The sequence below is a fragment of the Drosophila mojavensis genome, unplaced genomic scaffold, assembly GCF_018153725.1.
Source record: "Drosophila mojavensis isolate 15081-1352.22 unplaced genomic scaffold, ASM1815372v1 contig_49, whole genome shotgun sequence".
NCBI lineage: Eukaryota > Metazoa > Arthropoda > Insecta > Diptera > Drosophilidae > Drosophila > Drosophila mojavensis.
In genome coordinates this window covers 3,549,901-3,566,426 of record NW_025318872.1, presented here as the reverse complement: position 1 = coordinate 3,566,426, position 16,526 = coordinate 3,549,901, and the positions used below count along the sequence as shown (strand labels likewise).

General features: G+C 40.1%; 1 protein-coding gene and 1 non-coding gene across 9 annotated transcripts in view; both read left to right on the top strand.

Annotated features, from left to right (window-relative positions):
- Positions 1–16,526, top strand: part of LOC6578044 (tyrosine-protein phosphatase Lar) — a 168,536-nt gene that overhangs the window by 121,849 nt on the left and 30,161 nt on the right. For all 8 annotated transcript variants that reach the window (XM_015165963.3, XM_015165968.3, XM_015165965.3 and 5 more), the window contains one exon: positions 7,801–7,980. In XM_015165963.3, coding sequence (XP_015021449.1) covers positions 7,801–7,980 — 180 coding nt within the window. The remainder of the gene's footprint in view (positions 1–7,800; positions 7,981–16,526) is intronic.
- On the top strand, positions 4,162–4,327 carry LOC6578046. The gene has a single exon (XR_047592.2). It is a non-coding gene; the product is annotated as a U1 spliceosomal RNA (small nuclear RNA).

The following is a 16,526-nucleotide window of genomic DNA, read 5'->3' as shown; positions in this document are numbered from 1 at the left end:
TGTCTGTCTGGCGTCTTGCGGATGCAACTTTGTTATAGCTTCTCCTTATGCTCCATCTCCCTCTATGTTGGGTTTTCTTTCCCTTTTTTTTTTTTGTCGTGCCTGCGGCTTTATTGTTGGCATTCTCTAACATCTTCAGCCAGTTGCCTTTTTCCGGCAGCTACCACTAAAAAAAACAGCAAAAGCAAAAAATTGCTTATTTACTCTGCTGCCACAGGCGTCGCATACTTTTCACTCTATCCGACAGCTTCCTCTCTCTCTTTCTTTGTATGTGTGTGCGTGTGTGTGTGTGTGTACTTAACACAATAAACACTCAATTTTGAAGCATGCTTTGTTTGGAATTTGTCACAGATACTTCTTTGGGTTTGCAACTTTGCTAAGCTGGCAGCATTTGTGTTTGCTCAAGAGGCTTCGGCGAGGCCTATAAATACATTTGAACAGCGCGACAATTGTTGACTGCGTTGGCTTGGCTTGGCTTGGCTTGCTTTGATTTGTTTTCAATTGCTGGTCGCAGAAAGTTTTCTGCATAATCGCCCCACAGAAAAGTTGTCGCCAAGTTTTCGAGTGAATAGAAAGCGCGTTTAAACAGCAAATGGCTTCCACGCCTCAGCAGCCAAGGAAATGTCAGAAGAGTGTACTACATGTGCCAAAGACAAGAGTATAACAATTTCAAGTGTATAATCCATTTGCCATTAAGCAGAGTACAGTCTCCTTTGCAGAGCATCATCTCTGTTCCAGGCATGTGCAGATATTTTATCAATTTACTTAGCTCAACACCTTGACAACATTTTCAGTTTATGCCGCATTGTTCACCTGGAATTTGTATTTCAGAAATTACAATCCATACTTTTGCCATTTCAGCTATTTAATAATTTAGCAATGGCAACAACTCGATGCAAATGCCTTAAGAGTCCAGCTAATGCTTTCAGATGCTGACTTGTGGCAAAAATGGCGCTTCTAAGTTGCCAGTGGAGTCGAGGCAGCCAGTCGCCATCGACCCTTGCCACAAGCTCTGTTCGAGTGGTAAAAAAGGCGCCTCTTATCAATCTTAAAAATGCATGAATAATTAAAATATGTAAATTTACTTGTGGCTAGTTGCTGGCTGCCTTAAAGGCACAGCTCGGGCAGCCCAGCTCTAGAATGGGGACCGCCACTAGGACGAAGACCCAAGCCCAAAGTCAGAAAGTCACAAAGTCTCTTTAAACCGACTTCAGAGCTATTTTTGTTGCTGTTGCTGTTGCTGTAGTTGTTGCCTTTCGCTTTCGGCGTCTCTAAAATATTTGCCACACAACGAAGTCAGCTCGAGCATAAAGAAATGCCTTTGGTATAATACGTAAAGCCGATTACGAAATGCTCTTACAGCTGCGGTGCTCAAAATTTCTTTAATATGATTTCCGACATATAGCTATGTCGTTTCCTTAAATACATTAAAATTAACTTGAAAATTAATTACTTATTTTCGCTGTTCAACTGCAACTAGAGATGTCACGATTAATCATATGATAAATGAAACCATACTCAATTATTAAAGAAATTAATTTCTGATTTATTCTGACTCCTAGATTTAATAAATAAATATTTGCATATATTTTTAAGCTTTGAATAAATATGCTTACAATAAATAATCTTAAAAAAATATTTTAAAAATTATTTGATGATTTGTAGATTTATTAAAGTTAATAATCGCTTAGCTTATAATTCAAAAATCGATTAATTAATTTTGTTTGTCATCACTAGATGTAACAAGCCAGTGAAAATGATTCATTATCACCTGAATGGAAAAATTAAACTTTTTCCATTTTCAATTCTAATACAGAAATTTTTATATATTTTCTATACTTTTCTTGTCACTGATATATAATTATAATTCTCGTAGACTTATACTCATAGTGCTTTATCATTGCCTTGTTGATATCTTTCTCATTTGGGAACAATGCTGATTTTTTCTTTTCTTCTCATCTATATGATGTCTTTAAAGATATATTCGACGAGTATAGTATGTATCTATATCCAATTATTGTGGCTATTTAAGATGCATATATGCAATATACATTAAACTGACTTATTATTAATATTTGTAGTTGCAATAAATGTTGTAAATAATATAGTTAATAAACTAAATTAATGAGTTTCTATTCGCATACGTGTTTCATAGCTAGCCAGAAAATGTGTGAATCGCATTGGGTAGTGTATTAGAAGCATTTCCCACCACCTCTGTGCGAGCCTTCTGGCAAGCCTGGGTAAACAGCATATTTATCAGAGAAAAACTGTAAGAACAAAAAAAAAAAATGCGGCGTGAAAATGCGCCTTTCAAAGTGACTCAATAATGCAAACACCTGCCACCTGGGCGTATGCTTTGTACAACTGGCTCCCCACCTGCCCAGCTCTCCCCCTTGGCCTATGGCTGTTTATTGTGTGGCGGCCGGAGGGGGTCAGTGGCATCTAAAAGCAGACAACATGCAAATAAAGCGCTTTATGTGCCGTCGCTTTTGTGCCGTCTAATGATGTTTATCGCCGCCAAGACAGTCTATTGAGTGGTGTGCGTGTGTGTGTGAGTGTATTTGATCCCAATAAAACGAAATGAAAGCAAAGTGTGACCAGGTGCAGGCACTCGACACAAGTCAAGAGACGACTTAGCTAATTCATTAAAAGCGACAGAATTGGCTGTCTGCCTCCCTCACCCTCAGGCTGTCTCCTTCCCGCTCTCACTCTGCTACATCGTGATGTCTGCTGCTGCTGCTGCTGCTGCTGCATACATTGTTCGCACATTTGCCAACACTTTTCGCAGCAGCCACCACCAACTCGCAGCGGCTTAATTGAAATGCATGAAAGGCCACATGAATTTGGCAGTCAACGACAGCAGCAGCCTTCTCTTTCTCTTTGTCCCTCTCTATCTCTCTCTCTCTCTCACTCACTCGCTCTATGCCGCTTGGCTTTATAATAAATGCACACGCACACCCAACACACACGCACACACAACACGCATTGACGCGTTGCATTTGGTCAGCGATGTGTTGGCTGCTGTCTGCACTACCTCTCCTTTTCCCTCTCCCTCTCTCTTTCTCTCTCTCTCTGTCTCTCTACCTCTCTCTTCATCTCCCTCTTGTCGCTTGACGCCTTCTCGTAATGCTGTAAATGAAGTGTTCGCCAGTTGGCCAGGCTCTGAGTTTTCCACTGTCCTTCGCTTTTAGAATTTTTCATTGCATTTTCAAAATTGGCAACGCATAGCCAACAACAAAAACAACAACATCAGCAACAACAATGTACCCACGGGCTAGTCACTAAAAACAACAACAACATCAAAATCAACAACTTTAGTCTTTAACTGAAATGTCGTTAAACCAGCGTGTGGTGTTGTTGTAGTTGTTTTAACCTTTGTTGTTGTTGTTGTTGTTGTTGCTGGCTGGCTTTATCGATGGTGTCAATGCTGGCCATGCTGCATGTGGCCCGCATCTGAGAGCCACTGAAAAAGTGCATATTTTTAGTTTAGAACAATGGCAAATATTTGCACAAGCATAATGCTTGAATAGCGCTTAAAAAGGAACTGCAAACAAATAAAAATAATACCATGCATGCTTTAAAGCGAAACAATAAAGTATTAAACATATAGAAAGAATAGGATCCAAAATAAAGCAGATATATATAATGTTATATATGCATATAAACAGTTTGGAGCTGAGATAGCTGAATGCAATGCTGAAATACATTAAAATTTTTGTTATTGTATACCTGAAAAAATGTTTGCAATGTTATCATTTGCATGTTCTTAAATATCACAGTTAACCTGAAATAATATTGCTTACCGTTTATTTGTTTTAATATATTTGTCTTGGAAAGTCTTATTAAAACTTAAAGAAAAATGAAGAATGTCTTCAGCCGGGATTTATTATTAATGTATTTTAAGTAACTTTAATAATCGTTAAAAACATTAATAATAGTATTGAAACCTTCTCAACAATTTATAATAAATTATTTTTAGTTTAAAAATATCATTACAATTTTACCAATTATAACATTCACCATATTAGCCTGCTATGAACCAAAATCCTATCAAAAAGTATTGCCTAGTGCAGGGCGCACTTGTTCATGCAAGATTCTTATAATTCCTAAACGGTTTTAGTTGCTCGCACAAGGTAACCCTGAGTCTAAGGTGAAATAAGCATACTTACCTGGCGTAGAGGTTAACCGTGATCACGAAGGCGGTTCCTCCGGAGTGAGGCTTGGTCATTGCACTATCGGCTGAGTTGACCTCTGCGATTATTCCTAATGTGAATAACTCGTGCGTGTAATTTTTGGTAGCCGGGAATGGCGTTCGCGCCGTCCCGACATTAATAACTGTTAAAGTGTGAAGTGTGTAATGGGTGAAAGAAGCTAAAGGAAGGGGGTGAATCATGTGTGTTACAAAAGTGTGTGCAATGTGTCGAACTCCATGTTTATAGAATCACGAGCCTTAACTACTCGTAATTCGAACGGCATGTTTTTTTTGCAGTGCTCAATGTTCAACACATTATATTATCAATACTACTTAAGATAACGTATACTGCAAACAAAAAAAATACGTTAAACGCTGAACCAATAGGTTGTGTTTTTGCACAATTTCAGTAGTTTTTGACTAAATCGCCACTGCACTTCTGCGTTACTTGTTTTGAAAAAATTATTCCACACTTCATTTATTGTTGGTAGCATTATAAGCATTCAAATTTTTTTTTTTTTTTTCAGCATACGATTTGCTCACAAAATTTCGCAATTAATCGATTAATGTTTCATTTAAGCGCAGTTCAGAAGCTGAATTCTTCCTGTTTAATCGGGACCTGTTCCTTCCTTATAGCTTAGACTCTTCCGACCCCCACAATCTTATTGTTGCCGTTGGCAGTGTATCGTAAGCTTAACACTAGCCAAAACGAATGTTTTTGCTTGAATCGATTCAGATTTCGATTACTTTCTCGTAATTATATTTAATGAACGATGTAAAATTCTAGACTTTTTGCTTATCACGTATGTATCTGCAACAGTGAATAGTGAATACTTTGTTAATTAAACATTAAGGGCAGTGCATAGATTCGAAAGCAAAATAAAGTTAGGTTTATGCCAAAATATCGCTTTTTTTTACCCATAGCGCATTGTAACACGTAATAGGAATAAATTATATAAAGGAGGAGATCTACGAAAATTGTAATCTTAATCTTCGAAACGCATTATGATAGTGTCTCCAAAAACAAATTAAAAATTATTTAATATTAATTTTATTTTATGTTAAATATGTATTCCATCTCTTTCTCTCTCACTCTTAATACTGAGCCAAGGGAAATGCATTTATAAAACTCTTTAAAGTTTTGAATAAATGGCAAATCAATTTCCTATTTCTCTTTCTGCATTTCCACAGAGCTGATGTTAGTCCAAAAACAAAAATGCACTTCAAATCGTATACACCTAGCCCTTTCCCTCCGCGATGCCCCATAAAATTTTATAATAGAACATATATTTTATGATGAAACTATGTTGTATATTCCATATGTGTGTGTGTATTTTACATGGGTTTACGATTCCACTAAAATTTTATAACCCTTTTGCCTTAGTGAAAAAATCTGGTATTTACCCTCCATCCCCCTCTCTCTCTCTTCCTCTTTCTGTCTAGCAATGCAACTTCATATTTACGCTCAGCTTTTGTACTTTGTATGTTGTTTGTTCGTCTGTCTGTTTGTCATATTCTCTTGTATCCCACAACAAAACCCACCGCTCACACACACACACACAAGCTAAACAAGTAGAATACACTATTGTGCATTTGTTTAATAAAAAGTTTTATTTGTTAATTTTGGCACAGTTTTCAGTCAGGGTTTGTTATTGTTGTTGTTGTTTTTCGCTATGCAGTTGGGAAGCAGCGACACTGCAATAATAAATAAAGCGTCCGAAAAAGAACAACCAAACAGAAAAGGGGGCGTGGCATTGGACAGGGGCAGGAAAAACGGCTGCAAATGCCAACACTGAGAGACTCTAACGGATAAAAGAGAACTCTGAGAGCCGACGTCAAATGTCAACATCAACGTTGTTGTTGTTGTTGTTTTTGTTGCGGCTGATGTTGCCATTGTTGCGCTGCTTCTTCCTATTTTTGCATTTATGCATATGTATATATGCTGTGTGTGTGTGCATTATAGTGCATTCATAAGCAGAGTTGCGTTTTTTGTCCCTCTGTTAAATTTTAATTTCACGCTGAGAACACAAACACACAACAACGAAAATCTGTCTGTTGGTAAGAAAATGTGCAGGATAAGTGAGGGTTGAAGGAGTACAGGAGATGAGCGAGAGGGAGGAAAATGAGCAAGGGACAGAACTGACAGAGTGCTGCAGCTAACTCGTGTGCTGTTTATTGTAGATGTTGCATCTGTTAAATGTTTTTAGCGCAAATGAAAACAATAATAATAACAGCAAGTCGAACCGAAAGAATGAACTCAACGAATTTGCATACTCTCTAAGAGCTGATAAGTGCGACTAGACAAGTAGAGCAACTTTTTATTATTTATTTTTTGTTAGAGTTAAATATATAAATATTATATTATGTATACGGAGGATCGATAACGATTGCTACGATTGTTATCGATAAAAAGAAGATAACAATCAAGCTGCTTGCCATATTTAGTCTTATATGTATAGTAATGCAATAAATATTAAAAATATGCAAGCGAGAGTTTCAAGCGAGAATGCCCCTTTGCCTTGCACATTTTCAACATTAGGTTTTTTATTTAAGACAATCTGCACAGTGAACAACTTTACGAAAATATATGCAATCAACGACTAAGCATTCAGCAAAGTATAAAATTTTTGTGGATTTAAACTCGCATTATTATATAATTTGCATATTGCATGCAGATCGATGCGCGATATTTATGTGATTTACATAGCTTATTAAATAGTTGGCATACCCCTATGGCGCCCACAGCTGTGCCCCTCGGGGTGCAGGCTGAGCGTGGGAGCGCTAACAGCATCCGGCAGATGTGCAATGCCAGCTGCCGGAGTTGGCTGTTAAAAGCGACGACGTGGGCGTGTCTGGGGGGCTGGTGTGGAGAGCGCCGCTGTTGCCTGGCTGCTTGGCTGCTTGGCTGGTGGATTTAATTGGAAAATGTAAATGAGCTTTGTTCATTTGAAAGATGCAGTCGGGAAGAGTGGAAACAGCCGCCACTTGGCTGCCAGTTGTGGATTTGCTTTAAACTGTGCCCCGCCCACTGCCCAAACAATGCGAATGCGAATGCAGCAGCGACTGCGACTGCGAATGTGAATGCCAAGCCCTTAAAGTGTGCCGCACAAAAGAAATTGTCACAAGGGAAATGCTGACCCCCGCACACACACACACACACACACACTACTCTCAGCACACACACATTCATGTGTGGTGAAAGCCATTGTTTGACTTACAAAATGGCGTAGAAAACGGCAACAAAGGCAGCCAAGCAACGAGGCTAGCTTTTAAATAAAAAAAGAAATATATATAAAAAACGCCAACTTCCGCTTATAAGAGCTTCATGTAAAACAATACTTTATGTGGGTGTGTGTGTGTGGGTGGGTTAGTGTATGTGTGCACGTGTATATTTGTGGCATATTGTTTTTGAAAAACTCCAACCGCTGCCCTAGCAAACTCTTCACGTGGCCCCTACACACACACACACACACACACAAATTCATTCTTATTTTTCACTATGCAACATAATTTTTAAATCCGGTTCTCTGTTCTATGCTTTTTTTTTTTTCTTTTTAGCTATACAACATTTACTAAATTTTTTTTGTTTTCTTCTTTTCTTGTTACAGGCGATAAAACACCCGCAGGCTTTCCGGTTATAACGCAGGGCCCGGGCACACGCGTCATCGAGGTGGGCCACACCGTCCAAATGCAATGCAAGGCCATTGGCAATCCGGTGCCCACCATCTATTGGATCATCAACCAGACCAAGGTGGACATGACCAATCCTCGCTATGTCATTAACAATGGTAAGTCGAACAGTTTTAGTGTGTAATGTGCATAGATTGTGATTGTTAATGCTTGCAATCGAATAATTCGATTTGCTTAAGGAAAAGTAGTCACGCATAAAAATGAGGCCACTGAAGCAAATCTAGATATTTTCTTTTGTTAATTTTATCCTATTATTTTGTTCTTAGCAAATGAAATAGAGCAATACATGCAATCTATATGGATTCAAAGAATTATATAAAAAAAAATCCATTTTCAATGTGGTCAGGATATAAAAAATCCAAATATTTACCTTGAATTATTTCGAAAGTATATCAATTTATTAATTTACTATAAAAGGTTTACAAAGTCACTCAGGTTTACTCGCTTGTCTTTTGTGCTATTTTGGCTCTATCTGTGTCACAATCAAGTGCGAAGCATTTCCTAAATTCATTTCATATATTAGTTATGACTGTTATAAACTGCCCCAGCCTTTTCTATTTTAAAGTTGAAACAGAACTCGCTTATTGCTTTCCGTATGCCATATCGTATGTATATATTCCTTCTCGGCCCTTTCTATGATGTGTCTAGAACGAGTGCGTTGAGAAAAAAAGGGGATGCCGTTGCCAGGATATTTCTCAAGTTATTTCTCGCTGTAGAGCGAGTTCATTTATTTAAATTCTAACCTCTGCCGCTACCTTTTGCCTTACTGCCCTCGCACTCACTCTATCTCTTTCACTCACTCTCTCCAACTTTTTTTTTAGTATTTTGCGCTTACGCTCATTTGAATTTCTTAGGAGTTTACTTATGCCTGGGCGCATTTTGTGTCACAAGTTTTTCGGCGCTTAGTTAACGTTTGACTTTTGCCAGCTGCTGCGTACCTGAGCCTCCGCTGCGCCCTCTCTCTGCGCCCGCTCTCTGGCTCTCTCTAAGCTGGCTGACAAATGGCAAAGTTGGTCCTTTAAGGCGAGGCCAGGAGCTGTTCAGCCCTCAGTGCCTGGGCAGCTGCGGCTGTTTTATGAGCCAGCTAGTTGAGATCTTATTAGGTAGAAAACTTTACGAATGTCAACAGAATGTCGCCAGGACCTTTAATCAGGCGACGCTTCAGGTTTCAGCTCTCCCTCTCTCTCTCTCTCTCTCGGAGCAGGTATTTCTAATTACGACGGCCGGCGCTCTCGATAAAGCGGACACATCAAACGGCATTGAAAAACTAACAAAGCTGTCAACGGCAGGCAAAGCTGCATGGACGCTCATTAGAAGGCCAAATATTGGCATTAATATTGACATTAATATGCATTAAAGAGAGTCCTTTTAAAATGACATCAATGGCCGCGACAGTCGCGCTGACAGCCTCTATAACAATGATTGTATTTGCAAGTAGGGGGCAGCAGAAGGGTGGGCGTGGCCTAACTCTTCGCGTTTCAATTGCAAATGCTCTTGACAGCGCGTCCAGCCGATCAGCGCCCAACTGTTGGCCCTGACCCGGACACGGCGCCACAGCCGGAAGCCGAGCTCCGGATAGGTCCGGTCTGCGGCAGCCGCTTTAACAATTCAAAACGTGTTGGGCATAGTAAAAATCGGAGGGGCGGTGGAGCCTGGGGCTTCAGTGGCCCGGCGGCGCAAACCTGGCCGCAATGCTAATGAAATGGACGCTCGCTTAATGACAGCCCACTAAACAATTGACTCGTCGTCGACACGCAGAATCCCTCGGCCAGCTTCGACCAAAAGCTGAATACCCTGCAATGGCAGCTGAATAGGTCGACTAAGCAGACGTTTCAGTGGGCAGCTAAACTATATTTTAAATTTGTATGCATTAGAAAATATAGAATGTGAGTAAATTCAAGAAGTTTCGATTGAGCTACACAATTATCAATCTTTATCACCTCCAACCACCCTTTCATTCATTCATTTTCTAGATTCTCTCTGCTCATTCCTTAATTAAATTCTTTCTTCTTTTAATTGGATTCTGCTCTACTCTTCTCTATTCTGTTCTACACTCCATTCAGCATATATTTTGGTATTTCATTATATAATTTTGACATATTGTTCTTTCTCCATCTGAGAAGGTCTAGGCACCTCAAGGAATAATTTAATCACCTAGTTTGTTCCTTAGGTCTGGTAATACACCAGATAAATTGGCCTGTAGTTTATTCGCCAGAATCGTATTCATCATTTCATTTCCTTCTTCATTTAAGTAATCTTTTTCATTTCACAACATTTTCTTCTTCTCTTTTAGTTTGTTTTCAGCTCTTTTTTCTCATATAAAAAACTCTCGGAATATTCCTTTAATTATCTAGTTGCCTTTTTAGCTCTAGGAAATCCACTAAATTTAGTTGTTATATAGTGCTTTTAACAAAATCGTATAGCTATTAATCTTTTCTTTATCTGTTCTTTACTTACCAAATCTTTTTTATTTCACAGAATTTACATCTATCCTTCTCTTGTAGTTTGTTTTCAACTTTCTCAGCTTTTTCAAATGAGCAATTCATGGCATATTCCTTCACTTGTCGAATTCACTTCTCTTTCACAGCTTAAATCAGTTTAGTAGATAATCCAATTTCTGATTCATTTTTCTGTGAGTTGGTTTTTTGCTAGATTAGATATTCTCAAAACTTTGAAGGTTGAATATCCGAATGCCAACGAGTCGTGGCAACTCTTCTATGTCAATTGATATACCCTACATCCATGGCCAGTTGCAATTACCCACTAAGAACTAACCACTTTGTTTTAGTGGCCGTAGCGCATTACAAATTAAAAACTGTTGCAAAAATTTCCCCAAGGTAAAATAATTTTTTATGGTATTAGTAGAGTATGTTCCGCTCGCCATTGTTGTTGTGGTTGTTGTTGTTATTCGTATTTCTATTTCAGGTGAAACAGAAAATTTTCGTTTTTCGCTTTTGTATTCATTTATTTTTCTTTTCTTGTTTTTTTTTTTATTTTTTGGTCTCGGCTTGGGCGGCAGGTCGACTAATTTAGCGTAGCACGAACAAAAGTGTCCGTGGAACGTTGCGGGTTAAATTAGTTTTACGTGGGCCGCTCAACTTCTGCCCACAGACTTTTGACAGCAGGTGGGCGGGCGCGGTTGGCTAGGAGATAGCCGGGCTTTGGCTGGTCGCCTGGTCGCCCGGTTGCCATCTTTGGCACGTTAAACGAAACGTAAAAATGTTTCCGCCAGCTAAATATCCTTTTGGGCGCCCTTAAGCTCTCTAAGTGGCGCCTTCTGCTGCCACACACACACACACACACACACACACACACGCATACACATCTATATATATTATATATATACATCCAGGCAACCTGCTTACTCTTGTTCTTCGCTCGCCCTCGCTTTTGTCTTAAAGTACGTTTTAAATTTATGAAAATGAAATAAATTTATGCTTGGGGCGCGGACGGGTTGGATTTCTGCTTCGCCTCTTGCTCAGCTCTGACCTGCATAGAAATGATGGGCCAGCGGGAATATCGTCTGTATATACACCCATACATCTAGATAATATATACGTATTTTTGATAATAAGTTATGCAAGTCATGTGCCGTTTTATTCAATTAGCACTTTATGGTCCTTTATTTCGCAAACCACTCCGTCCGCCGCAAACCCGACAAACCCCTATTCGAGGCCGAACAGCTTGAGGGCGCCTTGATTTTTCGGTTATACGGCCGTCGCCTGCTAATTAGGGCCCTCGGGAGGGGTACGTGAGTTATCAAAATGAAAAGTATGTAACTTGCCCCTCCCTCACTTCTCTCTTCCCCTACCCAATCGACTCAGTGTCTCTGTGCTTTGTGCTTGCTGCTTCATAATTAAATTAGAACTTTATTATTTTAATAAAACCCCACGGGCTGCCTTCACTTGGTTTTGCCTTTGCCATGTTCTCTGTTGTCTTTGTCATAGTTGCAATCATTTTACGCCTTTGGTCACGCCCCATTTGCTTTAAGACTCGTTAATATGATTACTGCGGATCCTTTTTCTCAGACGGTTAATGCATACGCAATGCATAAGGCAATTATTAATTGGCCCGGGCCTTGGTACAGAGCACAGAGTAAGAGAGAGAGAGAAAGAACCCGAAATTGAAAGAATGAATATCATTCGAGGCAACAGCTCTCGGGGGAAACATGTTTTCAAATCTATCAGCTGTCAGTGAAACCAAAAAAGGAAAGGTTAAGAGATGGAGAGGGGGAGGGGCAAAGCACTCTCTGAGTCAATTTCCGATGCGCTGATTGATAATTTCAAATCGAATATAAAAATGTATAACAATTGCACGCCATTTGCATTGATGTGCACTCAATGACAGTTTTTAGAGCCAAGTCCCTCAACGAAAGTCCCTGCCAAAAAGGGTATAAACTGAGTCGTGGTGGAAGGCGGATCTGCATGGGGTTTGCCTCTTCTTTCTACGCTCTGGAAAATGACATCGGTCGCACTTCAATGCGCAAATACGTTTATAAATATTTTATTTAAAATTACTTCGGGGCATTGCCGCATTGCCGTTGATAGTTAATTTTGTCCATGCTGAGGCAGAGGCTCGTCTGCACGCGGCCAGTCGAACAGTCCCACAGACTGCCAGTCGGACGGACGGACCGAACTCCGATAATAATATTGAGCATAATACCTTTATTTTTTCGATGGCCCGCCAAATAGTCCCAGAGGGCATTTGTTCAATAAAAAAAGACAGCAACAACAGAAATAATAAAAAGAAAACCAGGCACCTCAACTGTGCCCGTGTTGTGTTGACCATGTTCCACTCCAGATCCCACTGCCCCTTTCGCTCCAGTTGCAGCTGCTTCTTCCTATTCCTTTTTAGAAGGGTTCGATGCGTCTGGGGAAATTACTTTATAACCGAACTGCTGGGCGGGGGCTGTGGGCTGCAGGCTGCTTATTGCGAAAACAACACGAGAGGCAGAAGCAAAAGAGGCAAAGGAGAGGGAGAGCAAAGGTATAGCGAATATTTTTCAAATACCATAATTTGGCTTTTAAGCAAAAGAGGCTTATCAGAAATTGGTTTTGCTTGGCCAATTGTCTTAATGGCCAGCACGTGGAATGGCCAATAAGCTTACGGCTCGCAGAGAGCTGCTAGCACGGAGTAATACCTTGTCACGGGGCTTTGTCTTCCTCGAATTGAAGGCGACAAATGGCAAGTCGCAAGCACTTAATGATTTGTATGACAAGCCAGGGAATTGAGTGAAAAATCAACTAGAGAGCCCTTAACTGGAGCACAAAGTGGAATTACTTCAGATGAAGCACGGCGGCAAATGGGGCTGTTGGCAAGGGTTTAGAGGCAGAAAAGAAATACTCGCATAGGCAGAATAATTGAGAAATATAATGCACAAGTTAAAGTCACTGTGAAGCATTAGGGGTAGTCTTGTGAATGACATGAAATTTAATAGCAGTCGTCTAGAGGGAAGAGAAAAGCAGAGTGGAAATACATACATGAATTAAAGTCAAAATACCATAAAAAAAAAATATTAGTATTTATGTAGCGTGCTAAACAGAAGTTTTTAAATACATTTTATTATTTTCCAATTCCCATTTGTATAAGGAAGAATAAAAAATATACTGCTGTAACTTTTGTTTTAATATTAGTTATTTATATATTAAATATGAAATTAAATGTTTTTGCTCAGGCCATAAATAAAGCAAAACCAAAATTTGAATATTAATTAGAAATATAAAATTAAATGTTTTTTCAGTTTCAAGAGTTCTTATACATGAGTTAATCTAGTTAAGGATATATAAAATTAAAATTGTTTTTCTCCTCCTTTGTTTACTCCACATAAATAATATACATAAAGCAAAACTTAATTTAAGAGTTTTTATACCTCAATTTATCTAGATAAAATCTAGGTGGGAAATATATTGTACAATGAGTGTTGCTTTTCTCTGTATACTCTGATTACACAGATATATTTTATGCAACTACCTTGTCTCGTAAATAGCTAACTCTTAAATCCTAACTGCGGAGATTCAATGTTAAATACGTAATGCCCATGTCGTAAGCTTCTATGGACCTGTTTCAGCTTTATGTTTGGCCATTGTCGTAAAAGAATACACCTTGTCGCAGACTCTCCACTCTGTCCATTTGTTGTGCACACACGCACCTACCTCTATCGCCCCCTCTCTCTCCCTGTATGCATTGTTTTTGGCATTTTTATGTGCTTTTCCGTGTTCAAGTCGCTGTTAAACTTCAACTACAAAGCTTTTGGCCACAGCTGTGCAGCCTCTTTAAAAACAGGCGCAGACCCTCCTCTCTCCACTCCTCAGTCTCCTCTCTCCACTCTACACTAGCAGACCCGTCAAAAATAACCATGCGACTATAACTTTAATTGCTATGCCCATCATTACAGGCCACGCCCCCTTTTTGGCCAGGCTTACTGGTTGGCCCACTTGTCGTGGCCAGGCGCCCTCCTTTGGGACGCTCGTTCGCAATTATTTACTTGAGCTGTAAAAGTGTAGTTAAGACCAAGTCAACTTGAAAGCATTTGAGAAAGTTTAATGCTTAAATTATGAGCTCTACCCCCACCGGCTCTACTCCGCCCTGCTCTGCTCTCTCTCTCTTTCTCCGCCAACTCCTTCTCGTCTCGTTCCAGTTGACAGTCACTTTTGTTGAAAATGAGACAGTAATTGCCCCAAAATGTGCATGACTCTGAGCACTTGGCACTTGCCACTTGCCAAGGGTTGGCCACCGACCAACGTGGGCAAGGGGGCGTGGCGGGGGTGATGCTTCGAGGCGAGGCTAGTCAAGTTTTTCTAGCGATCAGTCGCCTAGCTGCAAAATTGAAAAGTTTCAACGACTATTTTCAGCTACCCCTCTCTCACTCACTCTCCCCCTCTCCTTCTCGTTCCCTTTCTTGTCTGTCTCATATTGTGGCCCAAAGATGTGGACTACTTAAATTAAAGCATAATTTAATTAATAATCCCATTTGGCCACGCGCTGTGTGCCACACGCCTTAGCGGCTGTGGGACTCAGCCAAGCGATAACTTTTGCCTCTCCTTCATCCTCCTCACTCCACTCTGTGTGCGTGTGTGTGTGTGTGTGTGGCAACGGAAGTTGCAAAATATGAAAATGACTGCGCAAGCGGAAGTGCAGTTGTGGCATGCCACATGTGTGCCGTGTAGCCATAGTCATAGCCAAAGCTGAATGGGGCGGGGCATAGGCAGAGGCAGTGGCAGTTGAAAGCGGGATTAGGGCGCAGCCACACATTCGGGCTGGGGCACAGGTCCTCATCGCACGTATTGGCAGGAGGCGGCATTGTCTCGCCGCTGTTGTTAATGGCAACACAGCCACAAAAGACGACAAACCAGCCAGAGTTCTGCTCCCCCCTCCTGCTACAGCCCAAGCAGGCAGCCAGCTCTTCTGTGATTGACTTGGCTTAAATGGTCGTTGTGGCCATTAAAAGTGCCAGCAAATTGAGCGCCAGCTAGAGAATGATGCAAGCTATTCGCATTCTGTATTGTCTAAGTGGTTACGCTGCCTCCTGAACTATAGAAAGCCATTCAGAGGGGGTTTCAGCAGGGAAAGGATTGCCAGTTCGAATAGCAAGTGCAAGTGAAAGCATGCCAATTACGAGATTTTATTTTTTAAGGCGAATCGACTCATAATACTATTCATTCAGTGCCCCAATTATTGGAGTTGGCGATAATTATTAAAGTAGAGAAAATATCACAGGTTCGAACTGCTCATGCTAGTACGTACGGGCTCAGTTTATAGACTCCATTTGATTTGTGTTTAATCAATTAACTTTAATAGAATTCTTTAATTGAAGTTACTGCTCCGAAATATTAAAAGGGGCTTTATTTCGTTATTTACTTAAATTATTGTGTCTGTATCGTTTTCTTTCTCTGCTTAAGCTATTCAAAATCATCGCACTATCGACAGATTCATAGCCATCGATATGGCTAAGTATCGTTAGACCATGCTGCCCTTACCTTTGATCCCTTATTGGCCCACTTAGAAGCCAACCTATATTACCAAAAGACAGAATTTAAGCTAACTCAGCTCAGTGTTTCAAGTTCTACAGAATTAACCAAAATAAATCTGTAAAAAAAAATACAATGTTAACTTTCTGCATTTGATGTTAAGCGGTTGCCATTTCAGCCAATTTTGCAGAGCATTCGCTGCGTTAGCCATTTCTTTACTTTTACGATGCTTAAAAGAATTTTTAATTTCCATAAGAGTTTTATACTACACACACTCTCTCTCTCTCTCTCTCACACACACACAGAAAGGGGACAGTCAGGCTGTACTCTCAGTTGCTTCATAGCTTAATTTTTATTGCAGAGCCGAAACCCTTACACGCACACACACACTCACTCGCCTAGCTTCGTGCATGTGTTTGTGGGTGTGTGTGTGTGGCTTATGTTAATGTTTTGCCAGCTTGCGAGCAATTTTAATGAAAGTTGCTTGCCATAAATTTTAATCACATTTCTTCTTTTTTGGGTGCAAAAGATTCCACCTGCAGAGCATATGCAAATGCTCAGAGAAACAGTGAGCGTGAGCGAGAGGGGGGACGGTGGGTAAAAAGTTGATGTGTGCACACCCCCACACACACCCAAAACAAAAAAGAAAGCATAGCAATATTTAAAAGGCAGTGGCA